The sequence below is a fragment of the Chiloscyllium plagiosum genome, chromosome 3 (assembly GCF_004010195.1).
Source record: "Chiloscyllium plagiosum isolate BGI_BamShark_2017 chromosome 3, ASM401019v2, whole genome shotgun sequence".
Classification (NCBI taxonomy): Eukaryota; Metazoa; Chordata; class Chondrichthyes; order Orectolobiformes; family Hemiscylliidae; genus Chiloscyllium; species Chiloscyllium plagiosum.
In genome coordinates this window covers 93,741,830-93,758,581 of record NC_057712.1, presented here as the reverse complement: position 1 = coordinate 93,758,581, position 16,752 = coordinate 93,741,830, and the positions used below count along the sequence as shown (strand labels likewise).

The 16,752-nt window shown below is 39.4% G+C and overlaps 1 protein-coding gene across 3 annotated transcripts in view; it reads right to left on the bottom strand.

Annotated features, from left to right (window-relative positions):
- Positions 1 to 16,752, bottom strand: part of hbs1l (HBS1-like translational GTPase) — a 172,192-nt gene that overhangs the window by 123,960 nt on the left and 31,480 nt on the right. Inside the window, exon 5 of one of the 3 annotated variants that reach the window (XM_043686256.1) lies at positions 6,716 to 11,056. The exons of the other annotated variants lie outside the window; for them this stretch is intronic. Within the exon in view, the coding sequence (XP_043542191.1) occupies positions 9,501 to 11,056 (1,556 nt within the window). The 3' untranslated portion in view covers positions 6,716 to 9,500. Of the gene's footprint in view, positions 1 to 6,715; positions 11,057 to 16,752 lie in introns of those variants that run through there. 3 annotated transcript variants of the gene reach the window in all.

Below are 16,752 nucleotides of genomic sequence, written 5' to 3'. Positions count from 1 at the left end.
CTTGTAAATCTTTTCTGAACCCTTTCAAGTTTCACAACATCTTTCTGATAGGAAGGAGACCAGAACTGCACGCAATATTCCAACAGTGGCCTAACCAATGTCCTGTACAGCCACAACATGACCTCCCAACTCCTGTACTCAATACTCTGACCAATAAAGGAAAGCATTCCAAACGCCTTCTTCACTATCCTATCTATCTGCTTCTCCACTTTCAAGAAGCTATGAACCTGCACTCCAAGGTCTCTTTGTTCAGCAACACTCCCTTGGACCTTACCATTAAGTGTATAAGTCCTGCTAAGATTTGCTCTGGGTTGGAAACCTGAGCACCAGGAGGAAACCCATACAGACACAGGGAGAACGTACAAACTCCACACAGACAGTCACCCAAGAATCAAACCTGGGTCCCTGGCGCTATGAGGCAGCAGTGCTAACCACTGAGCCACCGTACCGCCCATGTTGAGGTCTTCTCAGCCCAGAAATGTTTTAAATCATCTCGTAAGGTAGTTTACAGCCTTCTATCAGTCATGCTGCCGTCACTGAGAGAAACAAGCAAAAACGTATGGAAGAAAGGCAATAAAAGACTGCAAAAGGATGAGAGGACTTTTGAATGAAATATGTTAAATATTTTAACTTATAAATTTGGTTTGGAATGTTAGTTTTGAGTAGCTTATATTGGAGCATTGCAGTCAAGAGGATGCTGTGATGGTCAGTGGTCGGTGCCAGTGAGAAAGTTAGGTGTTTTTGATTGGAGAGTGAGGGTTGTATTCACAGTCAGATGAACCTATCATGCATAGCCATCTGTAGTTTTTGGTACTTCATTCATTCCTCTTCCTCAGTTGTCAAGAATTCAAATGGTCTTGCACAACTCATAACGCCTGCTGCACATGAGAAAAATGGTTTTGCACCAGAGTCATGAACCAGGTAGTCAGAGGGTAGCGCGTATCATGCAAAAGCAACAATGGACAGCTGTAGCATAATGACATAATGAATGCTGGCAGTACCAGGCACTGATCTGCAGAATGTACTGAATATAGTTACACAGTGGCTATACATTTTGGGAATGGAACCCCTTCCAGCTGCATACAGGACAAGGCTGAAGTTGCAAGTACCACCTGAAATGTAACATGCACAGAGTCAATGGAATCTTGCAACATGGGAAGCCCACTATCCTAGCAAAACTGTACGTTCACTCCACCACTTCTCTGGCAGAGACTGAAACTTATTCCATTTTTCTCTCATACACAGCCTCAGTAACCTTTGTTATACAGTAGCAGGCAGCAAACTGCGTGATATTAGAAATGTCACTTACACCAGCCAAAGAGCCCAACATGAAAACTACTCATGGCCATGGTCATCTCCACTACCACTTGCAATATTATTCTCACCACACTCAAACTGCACAACTGCCAGCAATAGTTTGGAGGTTTCAACAAAAACATCTTTAGTGAAATGCAAATGTCACACATGGTGCTCCCCACTGAAGGTGAAGAGAATTGTTCCCTTAGACAGTAAATAGATATAGTCCCCTGCTAAGAGCCCTTCCAACTATCCTCTTTTTAAATGACTTGCTCAATTTAGTATTACCTTTGCTTATTGTGGAGAAAGTGAGGTCTGCAGATGCTGGAGATCAGAGCTGGAAATGTGTTGCTGGCCTGTTCCCTGGATGCTGCCTGACCTGCTGCGCTTTTCCAGCAACACATTTCCAGCTTTGCTTATTGTCCCCATTACACTGCAGACCAGGAGAAGTAAACTAATGCGCCTGCGGCTAGGAAGCAAATTACCTGAGCAGAAACCCTGAAGTAAAAACCAGATTCTTCACATATTCCACGACACTCTCCACGAATGTTATCAAATTTAAATGATACTTTTACAGGTTAGCAATAGCCAGCAGATATCAATGAGTAACTAAGATAAAAGTGATTACTGATCCTTTTAAATAGGACAACCAGGGAGATATTTCTTGTTGCTGAACATGTGCAGCCAAGCAAGTTTAAAGGAGGTCATCTTGTCACAAATGGCATTGCTGGAGTCAAATCAGTGTTAGATTCTGTCAGCTCTGTATACTTCCATTGCACACACTCAAGCAGCTACACTAAACAACCCACCCAAAAAGATATTCATCACAATCTACACCAAAAATATGCACACTCAGCATGGACCCAAAACAAAACCTGTATTGCTGAAAAGAAAAACACTTTGCAAATTCAGTTTGCAGCACTTTTTTGACAGTGTAGACGTATGTGTTTTTTACTGATCTAATCCATTCTATCTTTAACAGAGTAGCACTTACAATAATCAGTGGATTCCCAAATTTTGAACATATTATCTTTCACTGAATAGATATTCTCAAAAATATAGCAAGACATCTACTCAGTAAAAAATGTTTAAAAAAAAAAATTCCCAATTCCAAATACATGCTGTTCAGGCTCCTGATCCACTGATCATGGGCCTCTTTATAGGGTTAGGAGGTAGAGTAGGGGGCTGAGCCTGGGTGGGATGCTCTTCAGAGGTCTGGTGATTTGATGGACTGAATGGCCTCTTTCCACACAATAGCATTCAATGATTCTTATGAGAAACTTCAGTTATGAGGATAGATTGAAGAGGTTGGGATTGTTCTCCCTGAACAGAAAACGGCTGCGAGGAGATTTGCTCAAGATTATCAAAGCCATGAGCTGGACAGAGCAAACAGGGAGAAGCCGCTCCTGCTCATAAAACAAAAAAAGAGAGAGTATAGATTTCAAGTGGTATGCAAAACAAGGGTGATGTGAGAAAAAAATGTTTTCATACAGTAGCAATGCACTGCCTGGAAATGTGGCGGAGGAAGGTTCAACTAAAGCATTCAAGTGGGCAATGGACAATTATTTAGTTAGAAATGGTGTGCAGGGATAGAAGGGAAAAGGTAGGAGACTGGTACTAGGTAATGGAACAAGCACAAGCACAATGGGTTGATTGGCTTCCTGCTATGCCTCCACAATTCTGTTTTTATGACAGTGCACAAAATGAAACACTCAGACAAAAGGTGTTATTTTTCAGCAAAGCTCATATGTGTTAAATATCCAAGTTTGACAGTCATTTCAGTTTTCAATTTTGTGTAAGAATTCAGCACTGCGTTCAGCTTGGACCACCATTATTGTTGCATTTTCGGTAACCAATGAAACCAATGATTTGCATACAAACAGATGATTAACCTGTAACATGAATCTCACTTTTTTCCGTTCCATATGTGATCAGAAGCTTGTGTTCAGATGCTGAATGAAATAAAATAATAAAAATGAAATTCTATAACAGGACTGCCCTGATAGACTTGTTTCAGCTTGCTCCTGCCCTTATGAACTTACTTTGCCTGTCATAAATATTTTTCTCTCTTGGTCCAATTTCTTCCCACCCCCTATATCACAACCTTTTTGACACCTGACCTCATTTCAAAAATTTCCAATTTATTAGACCTGAATCCTCCCTACCAAGAGGGCATAGGTTTAGGGTGAGAGGGGAAAGATATAAAAGAGACCTACGGGGCAACTATTTCATGCAGAGGATGGTACATGCATGGAATGAGCTGCCAGAGGAAGTGGTGGAGGCTGGTAAAATTGCAACATTTAAAAGGCATTTGGATGGGTATATGAATAGGAAGGGTTTGGAGGGATATGGGCCAGGTGCTGGCAGTTGGGATTAGATTGGGTTGGGATATCTGGTTGGCATGGACGGGTTGGACCGAACGGTCTGTTTCCATGCTGTACATCTCTACGACTCTATGAAGGTCCGAACTCTCTACACCTCAAGTCACCAGGACATCTCTGGGCTCTCCATTTCATTCTTAAACAGAGACTGAATAGGTTTTCACCACCATCCCCATATACCTGGCCAAACCCATTCTTGAATTTGTCTATTTTCACTGAATCATTTTCTTTAATTCATCCCACTTCCTCCAAATGGTGCTGCTATGGGTATCCATACATATCCTTGTTCTGCTGCTTTTTTTTCGGTTTCACTTGCTGTCTTCTGTTTTGATAATGCGACGTTCAACAAGTGCTTCGTATGCATCCTCCTTTTCCCTGAACCAAGTTAATCTCTTCACTACCCCATCCAACCCCTCCCCAGATTGACAGGGTCCTCAGCAATAGTAGTAACATTTCCTGTATTTCAGAACTTTCCCAAGTAGTCAAAGAAGATGTAAACACCTACCCATTTCTCACTGCCCATGGCCCTAAAACTGCTTGTAGGTGAGACAGCTACTTATTGATATTTCTTTCAGTTTAGTCTACTATATTTGCTATGTTAGGGAGATGAAATAGATTGGATGACTGCCTTGTGAAACACTGCCACTCAGTACACAAGAATGAACCCAAATATCTGGTTGATGACCAGTTTAATGTACCACTTTGTTCCCCTGCTTATGTTTCTGCGGCAGTGTTTTCCAGTGAAATTCAATGTAAGCTCAAAGAGCAGGACCTAATTTTCCAATTTCAACCTTCCAGGTTCAAAGACTTCAACAATCTTAGACCATTAAGCCTGTGCCCAAGTTTGATTCTGACTTTTGATCATGTGCTAGTTTGAGTCTTATTTTTCATGTTTATGTTTTTGGACAAAGCTGCTCATTGCACTGGGAAAAATGCTTTGTATGTTCACTTTAACCATTCCCATCTACTGTGTCTTTTATTCCACAACATCTTGAGCATTTTAATCTCTACCTATCCCAGGACCCTACATTTTGTTCTTCTCCCCTTTTCCTTCTTTCAGATGACATAATACCCAAACTATTTCTACCTTCCTTCAGTTCTAAAGATCATATTTGACATTAAACATTCATTCTGCTTCTCTATCCTGAGATGCTACTTGATCTGATTATCTCCAGGACAATCTGTTTTGACTTCAGATTTCAAGCATCTACAAAGTTGAAAAAAACACTACTTAATTTCCAGGTTTAAAATCAAAATTGCAATACTGGAAATCCACCAGTATTTGCAAACTTGAGGCAGGACAATCATTTAATGCAGAAGATCTAAAATTAAAACTTTTTGTTTAATAGTTGCTGATATACATTTCCAGGATTACTAACTTTTGAAAATTTAGTCATGGGATATGGGGTTTGCTAGTAAGGCCTGCTTTTATAGTCTATTCACAAATATCCTAGAGAAGCTGGTGATGGGGTTTAAACCTGAACTGCTTATTCTGTGTATATAAATTAGAAATCACAATGGGTTGTCTTGATGATCCAAGTGTGCTATGTATAGAATCATACAGTCCCGATAGTGGGGATAGGCCATTGGGCCCAAAATGTCCACACCGGCCCTCTGAAGAGTAACTCACCCAGAACATTCCCCTACCCTATTACTCTACATTTACTCCTGACTAATGCACCTAACCTACACACCCCTGAACACCATGGGCAATTTAGCATGGCCAATTCACCTGACCTGCACATCTTTGGATTATGGGAGGAAACCCACACAGACATGGGCAGAAGGTGCAAACTCCATGCAGGCAGTGACCTAAGGCTGGAATCGATCCTGGGTGCCTGGCACTGTGAGGCAGCAATGCTAACCACTTAGCCACCGTGCCACCCTTAACCCAACCCCCCGCAGACCAGATATTACATGGACTACAAACAACCCATTATCAGCCACTAACAGTCCACATTAGCAGCTTTTCATTCTCCTGTGATGACATTTACCCATTCTTTTATCTGCCCAGACCTGCTGAGTTTTCCCAACAAATTCTGTTTTTGTTTCTGATTTCCAGCATCCACAGTTCTTTCGGGTTTTTTTTGTTTAGAAGTTATTAACAAAACTCTATTAATTCTGGAATCTCACGTATGCATTTCTTTCATTATCTTTAAAGTGTATTGGTTTTTTTGATGACACGCGTGAGTTGGTTGTTGTTTTTTGTCTGGTATCTGCTCATTATTGGGGTGATGTTCCTTCCCTGGGGAATGCCTGGTGTCTGATTAAAGAAAGATTCAGATTAAATGTCATTGTGGTGTTAATGACTTCCACAACATGTTGATCTGTTGTTGCTAGTTTTTTTTTATTTGAATAAAAGCTGCTACTTATTCTGTGCCCCAGTACCACTGCATATCCTTGTCAACACTTATGTAAAATCACTGCCAATCTGATGACAAATTAAGCAAGAATTTTGCTCATTAGCTCACGAATCCAACAAACTATTGTACAGCTATCACATCCATTGATTGCTGTATGTCTGTTACAATTCTCAACTTTTCAGGATCCAAGTTAAATTATTTTGCTGACTGCTCATGACCTACGTACTTGACTGAGCATCTTGAATTTCATATTTTTCTCCTTGTTACATTTTCTCTCATGTTTTTCCTTCTACTGTTCTGATCACTGACTTCTGCTTTCATTTGCTTATCATCAGCTGCCAGCTCCTCAAACAACACTTTCTTAACCTTATTTTACTTTCCGTGATTTTTTTTAAGGATCTTTTGGGTCAATAAGGCCTTGTGTTCTATTTTGTCTTCCAGACTGTAAATTGTTCCCTTCCTTCTTCTTCAGTTTAGCACCCAACACATCTAGCTCCATATAGCAGCTACAAGTGTTTCTTAACTCGGAAACTAAGTTTGTAAAACTGAAAAAGGGAAGATTTTGTACAAAGCAAAAAAAGGAATGGCGCTTGCCATTTGCTGCAGTGTCAACTGCCCAGAGAGCTTGAGGGCTTTTCAGCGCAGGCACACCCACCATGTCATCCAGCACAGCACCTTCTTCAGGGAAATGTCTGATGCTTGAGAGTGGTTCAAGAAACAGTGAAAGCTCTTTAACCTCATGGAAGGTTAAAGAATTCTCACAACACAGATTCTAAACCAGGAAGCATAAAGCAGAAATTAGATATAAACGATGTACAGAAAGCAAAATAAAAATTAGGAAAGAAAGATAGATGACTGAGAAAGACCTAAGTGTAGGCACAGAAAATTTAAGCATTTGTTTTTAAAAATCACCAATAGCGTACCAATTTTCACAGAAGTAACACCTTCTACACACATAAAATTAAATGTTCAGGGCCAATGAGATTGTTAAGCCAGTGTAACTGCTAAGCATTTAGTTATAGAGAGAGAGAGAGAGTCATACAGCATAGAAACAGACCTTTTGGTCCAACTTGACCATATCGCAACCTTACATCTCAGCCTGATCCATTTCTAAAAACACCAGCCCTAAACTTAGCTGCCTTAATGTGAGAGGATGATTAACCACTGTAACTTCACATCCTTTCAATAATCTTAGTATTGAACCTGTCAGCAAGGTATGGGCAATCTGTACATCACAAAGGGGTTCCATTTTTAAGTCAATTTATTCACAAGTCAATTTATTTGCAAGTCGGAACATAATACAGGATAATATAAACAGCTGTAAGTACGGAAATATTTAGTTAAAATGACATCTCTATGAGGTTGTGTTCAAATGTCAAATATTCATAAATCAAGGACCCACTTTAACATTACAGCACAATCTGTGATGTAGTAGGTTAAATCAAGACTATATCTTCTGAATTTCCAGTTTTAACTGCAACCATACGATCTGAAGGCTGCTGTCATTTTATCTAATGCAGTTAATTCACTAATGTTAGCCTCACCATTATTCTCAATGCACAATCCAGGCAATAACCTTCTTTTGTTTAAAACTGAATTTATTCATGTCGTCCAGAATCCATAAGACCAATTTTCAATGACATTACAAATTCAAAATCTCAATATTAAATAACACTGTAAAATCTAAATTCAGTGATTTAACTTTTATATAAAAATATATACTGGTAGTAAATTAACTCATTTGAAATGTATTCAAGTTTTAAAATATTGGCTTATGAATAGCTCGATCAAATCATTTTAATTTTCTAATATCTGTTAAAATCTTTTGCATCTTTTAAATATATAACATTAAGCATGAACAATAAAACATGCCAGTGTCAATTACAGTGACAAAAACAATAAGTTGAAATTCTGCAGAGATCGTATTTCAATGGTAAGTTCACTCCAAAACTTTCAGCTCATGAAATTGCAACTGTCGTGGGCGAATCAAGTCATGTACAACAATGGACTTGAACATACAGCTGTCCAATTTTAATCTATTTACAATCTGACTTTTTTATCAAACCATTTTTGTCAGTTTGCAAGTTGGAGGATGAGATTCAGTGATCGCACAAGAAGTAGGGGCAGTAACTGCAATATCATTGGAAGGAAATCCTACAATTTAACAGCTTAACCTACTTCACCATTTCACCAGAGAAGACAAAAAATGCCTGACTACAATGGCTAACAAGAGGACTAGGCTTAGGTGTGAAACTAGTCCACTCCAGCAGTGTGAAAGAAACAAATTGTAAATTGGCTGTCTATTTTATAGTAATTGTCCTTCAACTTAAGATCACAGAACGATTGTTGGAACCTTGTTTCCTGGTTTTTCTGTTACTTACACTTGATTTGAAGTAAAAAGAAAATCTTGGCAATATTTTTGAAGTCAATGGAAAATAATAACAGACACAGTAAAAGCGCTATGGCCAATTTACTGACAGTTTTGCACTGCTGGAAGAGAAACGTTACCCCCACTATATTTTATTTGATTTTCTGACATCAGCTATGACATAGTAAAATGAAAGTGTCTGCTTATATTTCATAGAGGTCAATATGAGGCAGTAATGGAAAATACTAATTCACAACACAACCTTTATGCCTGTCTCATTGATATTTTAGAAGTGAACTTTTGTGCAGTAATTGGTATAAACTTAAGTGATCTTAAAATTGACTATTCTAGACTCTCATACAACTTACATACTTCCAGTGGAATTACTGTTTTGCATGGTTATCAACTGTGATATAAAGGAAGTGCTTAGATTCACAATTTGAAAAATGCACAGAACAGTGCTGAAAAAACAACCAGTTCCACAGCATCACCAAAAAACACCATTTTGCACCTTTTAGGATCTTATATGTTTTAAAAAATATTAATTCTTGCATCACAGTCTTCTGTAGTGTGGTTTCACTTGAAGCAAGTGCAACAAATTTTTGTTAAATGCCCAACTTCAGTTTGGGAAAGAAAGAAAGAAATTCTTGCAAATTGGAAAACTGCTTTTCACTATTAGAATTATAGAAAAATTACAAATACACCAAAGTTGTATTTCTGTAAAATCCAGTTAAGAATATTAGAAAAATTAAAAATAAAAATAAAAATCTAACATTTTTATAAAGATTGGTCCAAATGAAGTCATCTTAATACAGCACATGAAGAATGAAGATTATATACACACACATATCTTTGAGGTAAAGGTCATCATTATGTCATAATGGATAGTACCCAGTGACTGAACTAAACAAAGTGTGGAAAGTTTGCCAACAACCTTCCGTCTTTTTTAATATGCACCAACAGCCTGAAACAACGCCTGTAATTGAACAACTTCCCCAAAAATTCAAATGAAGATCCAGTCCAAAATATTCTTCAACACAACAAAAAAAAATCCCCCAGTATAAAACAAAGGAAGGCAGCATCATATTAGCCTTAGTCTCTAATAAAAGCTTTCTTCTGGCTAGCCTTTATAATATCATCTGGAGAAGGTGTACTGAAGTCAAATGGTTTTATTTCAAATAAAGGAATCTGATCTTCTCCCTTTGTTTCTGGAACTTGCCTGCTATATAAAAATGTTGTGTGAATATTAAGTAAAGACTTTTTCTTTTTTCTTACAGGATTCTGAAAACATATTGCAAGAGCAAAACAAGATGGTTCAGCACAACAATGTTTTGTCCAAGATGTGGTCCTCGTTCGCTTTGAAAGCTTGTGATTATGAATACTTGCATTCCTATTAAATGTTTTGTAATTTGCCGGCTTTGTATTTTGGAGGTCAGATTTTTGGACAAACATGCTTAGAAGATCAGTGTCCAGTGCACAGGTATTTTGTTGTGTCAGCACATTCAAATCAGTAGATAGCTGCCCTATGGCTTTTTCTGAAGAATGCGGAATTTCACATGTAACAAAATGAGCATCCTTTGCTTTTGAATTTTCAGGCATTTGCTGAGTATTTTCTGTGATCAAATCAAACAGTGACATTTTCCCCATTTCAGAAGTACACATTGGTTTGGGTGTTATTAAAGATGACAACGATCCTGTGAATGTATCTGTTGTTGTTTTAGTCTGGCATTCACTGGCTAACTGTGCCAAAGATAAAGACCCTAATGGCAATATTGCACTATGCGCTGACGTTACTGACTGAAACTGAGAAGGAACAGAGGAGGAAACTGAGCTGTTGGGACTATTTTTTTCATGTTCCTCAATAAGATCAGCTAGAGACGGACTTCCATATTGATGAAAGGACAAATTGTTTCCTCCTGTTATGTCTACTGGACTGCTTTGGGCATTTGTAACCAGAGTATTATTGAGTCCATTACTTTTCTGCTGGTGTTGGTTCAGTTGATCGACAAGACTCAAAGCCCTAAGAGATGAAGTTAAGCACTCAGGGTTTTGTGCTGGCGCATTTAAAGAGTTGGATGAAAGGTGATTGGCGTTTAATATTGTAAAAGACAGTTTTGAGAGGGACGTTGGGGAAGGTTGCAAAGTTCCTTCAGTATTATTTTGTGTTAATACAGACAACCTTGATATGTCTGATGCAGGCCTGACAGACTGTTCAAAATTCATTACTGGAGGCAATTCTGATACATCACAGAGAGGTAGCATAGTTGAATTCAAATCTTGATCACTATGTTCACTGGCTTTAATCAGATATGCGAGATTTATGCCTCTGTCTGAACTTATTGCAGCCTGGTCAGTCAATGGGCCATTCAACATCTTCACATCTGTCTGTACCACATTTGGGGTTTCTTGGATCATTTCCAACAATGAAATGCACTGTGCTGAGGTTTCCTCTCCCCCATTTGCACTTTCATTATTAACAGATTCACAGGCTGCCATGGGAGCAGACACACAACTTAACTCAGATTTGGTCGACAATAGAATACTCAAATCAAAAGCTGAAGAATTATCAGTATCATCTAATAACATTACTGGTAAACGTGAATCTGGGTGTTTAGAATCTACTAATTTGGATGAATAAAATATATCTCCTTACCTTACGATAGCCAGAAATGGTCAGATAATGAACAAGAAACCAAATAGGATTTCAGAAACCCAAAGGCAATCCCCAATTTTGTCAGATTGGAAGAAGACGGGGCCACAAAAGAAACAAAAGGAAAAAAGGCATTTGTTACTAAAATGACTTTTCAAAAATATAAAATTATCAAAACTAATTAAATAGATAGAAGTAAACTGCTCTGGATGCTACAATCTAAAATGAAAATACAATATGCAGGAAATATCAGTAGGTCAGGCAGCATCTACGGAAAGAAAAACAAAAGCAAGGTTTAGGTGAAAGGCCTTATTAAAACAAAATGGACCTAAAACATAATCACCCTTTCTCTCTCTGCAGACGCTGCCTGACGAGTTCATTATTTGGGGTTGAGAAACTGATCAGCCATGATCAAACGGCAGAGTACACTCGAAGAATCAAACTGCCAAATTTTACTCCTTTTTTTTTTAAAGAATCCCCAGAGTGTGGAAACAGGCCCTTCGCCCAACAAGTCCACATTGCCCCTTCAAAGAATATCCCACCAAGACCCATTACTCTGTATCTCCCCTAACTGGTGCACCTGACTTATACATCCCTGAACACTATGGACAATTTAGCATGGCCAATTCCCCTCACCTGCATATCTCTGGACAGTGGGAGGAAACTGGAGCATCCAGAGGAAACTCATGCAGACACAGGGAGAATATGCAAACTCCACAGACAGTTGCCCAAGGCTGGAATTGAACGCTGGTCCATTGCACTGTGTGGCAGCAGTGCTAATTAATCACTGAGCCACCGTGCTGCCCTAAACAGAGTGCCAACAGTGTGGAAAGAGGCATTTGGCCCATCAAGTCTGGGTCAAGATTAGAGTGGTGCTGGGAAAGCACAGCAGGTCAAGCAGCATCCGAGGAGCAGGAAAATCGGTGTTTCGGGCAAAAGCCCTTCATCAGGAATGAGGGGTATAAAGGAATTCCTGATGAAGGGCTTTTGCCCGAAACGTCGATTTTTCTGCTCCTCGGATGCTGCCTGACCTGCTGTGCTTTTCCAGCACCACTCTAATCTTGACTCTGAACTCCAGCATCTGCAGTCCCCACTTTCACCATCAAGTCTGCACAGACCTTCCTAATAGCATCACAGCACCCCCAACCATCCTATCCCCATAACCTCACATTTAACATGGCTAACCCATCTGCACATCCCTGGACACTACAGACAACTTAGCATGGCCATTCCTCCTAACCTGCACATCCTTGGACTGTGGGAGGAAACTGGAACATCCAGCAGAAATGCACACAGACACAGAAAGAATGTGCCAACATCACATACACAGTCACCCAAGGCTGGAATCAAACCCGGGTCTCTGACACTGTGAGGCAATGGTAATCACTGAGCCACCATGTCGCCCATGATCTTATTACATCCAGCACATTATTACTTTAAATTTGGAATGTGCTAGTTGTTACATGTTAGAATGCAAGAAATTAAAATCACTTCACAAAACTTACGATGGAAGCACTGACAACATCTTGGTTAGAAATCATCTAACCATGTTGAGATATATAAATGTACATTTCTTTTTTGATCAGAAAGATTCACAAAAAGAGGACATTCACTGAAGCCTAAAACCATCATTGTCTCGGACCAAAATATTAAGAAATCCACAAATAAAATTTCTGGATATTCTGTACATTCATCTGATAATAAGAACCGACTTCAATGAACCAGGTAGAAATTAGTTAGACTATTGGAGTTTGCCTTAGATGTAGCCACAAGAAAATAACTGACATGCAGCCAGCTAAAAAATACATAAATTATTGTCTGCAATATGATTACATTTCCTGCTATTTGTCCACTTAGGACCATTTTATCAGTTAGCTTGAAAGGTAGTCTGACCAAATCCTAGATTGTGTGATGGATCTGCCCTTTTAGGTTGCATTATTAAGCACCTGGCAAGGCTCCGCAAGCCCATTCTGTCCGATCTTTATCCAAAAGTCCTACCTTGACGCCAAAATCACTAATACCATTGGTAAGCAAATATCTGTTGGGATCTGCCTTTGTGGAATAGTTCTCTGTAATTATTCCATCCATTACATATCTTCTGTTTAGGCACTTCCTGTCTTCTCTCCTGAATCACATGATTCTTATTTTAAGATAATGTCCATTCATTCCAGATAGTTTCATCAGTGGAAACACTTGCCCTCAAAAAAACTATCACTTCCTTTCAAAATCCTAAATTCCTCAAACAAGTCACCCCCAAGCCCCACTGCATTCTCAGTTTATCCATAGTTTAAGTCTTGCAGCCCTAAAGCATTCTGGCTCCATTTCACTATCGACAGAATTGTAGAATTGTAAAATTTAACCTTTTTTCCACTCTGCTACATTTGCTAATTCAACAAACGCCTTACCTTACACTCAGAACAAGTAATAATTTGTTACAATTAAATAGTGTGAACACTGAAGATAATGTTCTCATTCTCTGCACCAAATTCTATGCCATAGCTACCAAAATGCCATCCCTCTCCCTGGAAGCAGGATGAGATCAAACCAACCTTGGTGTCTCCACTGTACCTAGGTTTGTAATATTTTAGAAAAAATTTGAATTTACTCTTTTTCTGGTCAAAAAATGAATTACCGTATACTGATCTACATCAAAATTCATCTGCCACTTTTGCCCATTCAATCTATCAATGTAGCTGGAATTTTATGCTCCCATCTCTACTATTTACTGTACCCTGACCTTTAAAACACTCACCATTTGGCCATTTGTCAACTGATACAACAGAGAGCAAAAATCTGAAAATTTCTGAGCAGCATGGCATGCAGTTCAACATACAGGCTTGGGTTGGTAAATTTCAATAACATTTATACCACACAATTGCCAGGCAGTAACCATCTCTAACAAGAGAACTAACCATTTCCACCATTAGTTTTTGTTTAAGGCTGCATAATTTCAAGAATTATTTTACACGGAAAATTGTGGTTGATCCATTTGCAATGAACTGTTAAACTTAAGTCTGGCATTGAGATCAGAGATGCAGTTTAAATGGGAGTATCTGGTAAAAATGTTCTAACTTTGTCTAAAAGTCACTGGAAAAATGATCTCACTAAATCTAAAGTGTATTTGTGGTAATGATTTCCTTGTGTGTCTGTCAGTTACTTTGTGTAAAACGTTTGGTAACTTTCGCCTCTTGTGTCAATTTAAATATCATTGTGTGCCGGAAATCAATGCTTTCCTTGTGTGATGTCACTTTAAGTTTATAAAAGGACTGATAATTAGTAAAAATACTGATGAAATCTCTGAATTCTGCTTCAGTGCAAGCCTATACGTCAGCACAAGCACAAGGTATTGTTGCAGTATAATGAGGTCATCTAATAAATGAGTTAGAAGCAATGAAAAAGGAACTCTTGCAAATCAAAAAGGAACCCCAGAAAATCAAAAAGTAGCCCTTAAGCAAATTTCAAGAACATTCTTTGGAATAAAAAATATTTTGTGTTCTAAGGATCGCAGATGCAAGGGAACACCACTACTCGCAACAAAATAGTTGGAGAAACGCACCAGGTCTGACAGCATCTATGGACAGAAAACAGAGTTGACATCTTGGGTCTAGTGATCCTTCTTCTGAACAGTTTTGAAAAATACGTAGAATCTACTGATGACGATAAAACCATTGTTGAGTGTCAGAAAAAGCCATCTGGCTCACTAACGTCCTTCAGGAAAGAAAATCTTTCTCTCCTCACCTAGTCTGGCCTACATGTGACTTCAGAGTCACAGCAATGCAACTGATTCTCAACTGACCGCTGAAACGGCCAGCAAGCCACTCAGCTGTAACAATTGCTATGAAAAGTCTCAACAAAGAAAGGGAACCAGACAGACCACGCGATACTAACCTAGGCACCATAAATGACAATGGCAAAAACAACCCTATTCTCCTAACATCTGGCTGGTTAGCCCTAAAACTGGGAGAGCTGTCTCACACACGAGTGAAGCGACAGCCTGACATTGTCTATACGGCATTAATCCATGAGTGTGACTATGTCTCAGGCATCACCACCACTATCATTAGATGTATCCTGTCCCACCAGCATGGAGACCCAGTAGAGGCAGTGGCACAGTGGTAAACAATCAGGAGGAAGTTGCCCCAAGAGTCCTCAATGTTGATCTCAGTCCTCATGAAGGAAACATGGGTAAAGAAAGTACTTGATGATTACTATGTACTGTCCTGCCTTGGCTGTTGAATCAGTAGTCCTCCACATTAAACAACACATTGAGGAACCACTAAGGGTGGCAAGGGCTAAAAATATGTTCTTGGTTAGAGATTTCAATGTTCATCACTGATTGAGCTGGTCAGGTCCTTAAGGATATAGCTGCTAGACTGGTTCTGCAGCAGGTGGTGAAGGAACCAACAAGAGGGAGAAGTATACTCAACCTCACCCCTTACCAAGCTGCTGGCTGCAGAGTTAAGACAGTATTGTTAAGAGTGACCACTACACAGTCTTTGTGCAGAAGTCTTGCCTCCATCTTGAGAATACCTTTCACGTTGAGAATACCCTCCATGTTGTGTGGCACTATAATGCTAAATGGGACAGATTTTGAACAGATCTAGCAACTTAAGCCTGGCCATGCATGAGGCACTGTGGACCACTAACAACTGCAGAATTGTACTTCAACACCATCTGCAACCTCACGACCCAGCATAGTCTCCCACTCAACCACTACCATCACGCCAGATCAACTCTGGTTCAATGGAGTACGCACAGAGCATACCAGGAGCAGCACCAAGCACACTTAAAAATGAGGTGTCAACCTGTTGAAGCTACCAAACAGGAATAACAGCATACGCCAAACAGCATAGGCAATAGGTAACAGACACAGCTAGGGAATAGCACAATCAAAGGATGAGACCTGAGCTCTGCAGTCCTGCCACATCCAGTCATGAATGGTAGTGGACAGTTAAACAACTCACTGGAGGAGGCGGCTCCACAAATATTCTCATCCTTAATGATCAAGAGCCCCACACATAGGTGCTAAAGATTAAGTATGTGCAGCAATCTTTAGCCAAAAGTGCTAAGTGATCCATCTTGGCTGCTCAAGTGGTCCACAGTATCACACATGTCAATCTTCAACCAAAGTACCAGTAGTACAACTGTAGTGTGGGATAACTTAAGCTAAAATTCACAAACAGTTGTGCTGCAGAAAAGTAAGTATTAATTAAATGCAAAGGTCAGCAAGATATATGTATATTCACCTGGCAGGCTAAAACTCACACCTGGGTTCCATAATTTCTGCACTAACATGCTAATCCACAGTTTTATATGCATGATGAAATCCAACATAAAAAAATGCTAACCTGTGGAATTAGCCAAGTTTCATCTTTGACTACAGAATCTTCTCAAAGTTTTGAAATTATATGATGGCTCAGATCATTTGATCAGGATCAGAAATCCTATTTCTGACCCAGTCAGACAAAAAAACATATTGACCTTCTTGTCATTTTTAGAACATAGAACAATACAGCGCAAATCAGGCCCTTCAGCCCTCGATGTTGTGCTGAACATGACACCAAATTAAACAAATCCATCTGCCTGCCCTTGGTCCATGTAGAACATAGAACAATACAGCGCAGAACAGGCCCTTCGGCCCTCGATGTTGCGCTGACCTGTGAACTATTTTCAGCTTGTCCCCCTACACCATCC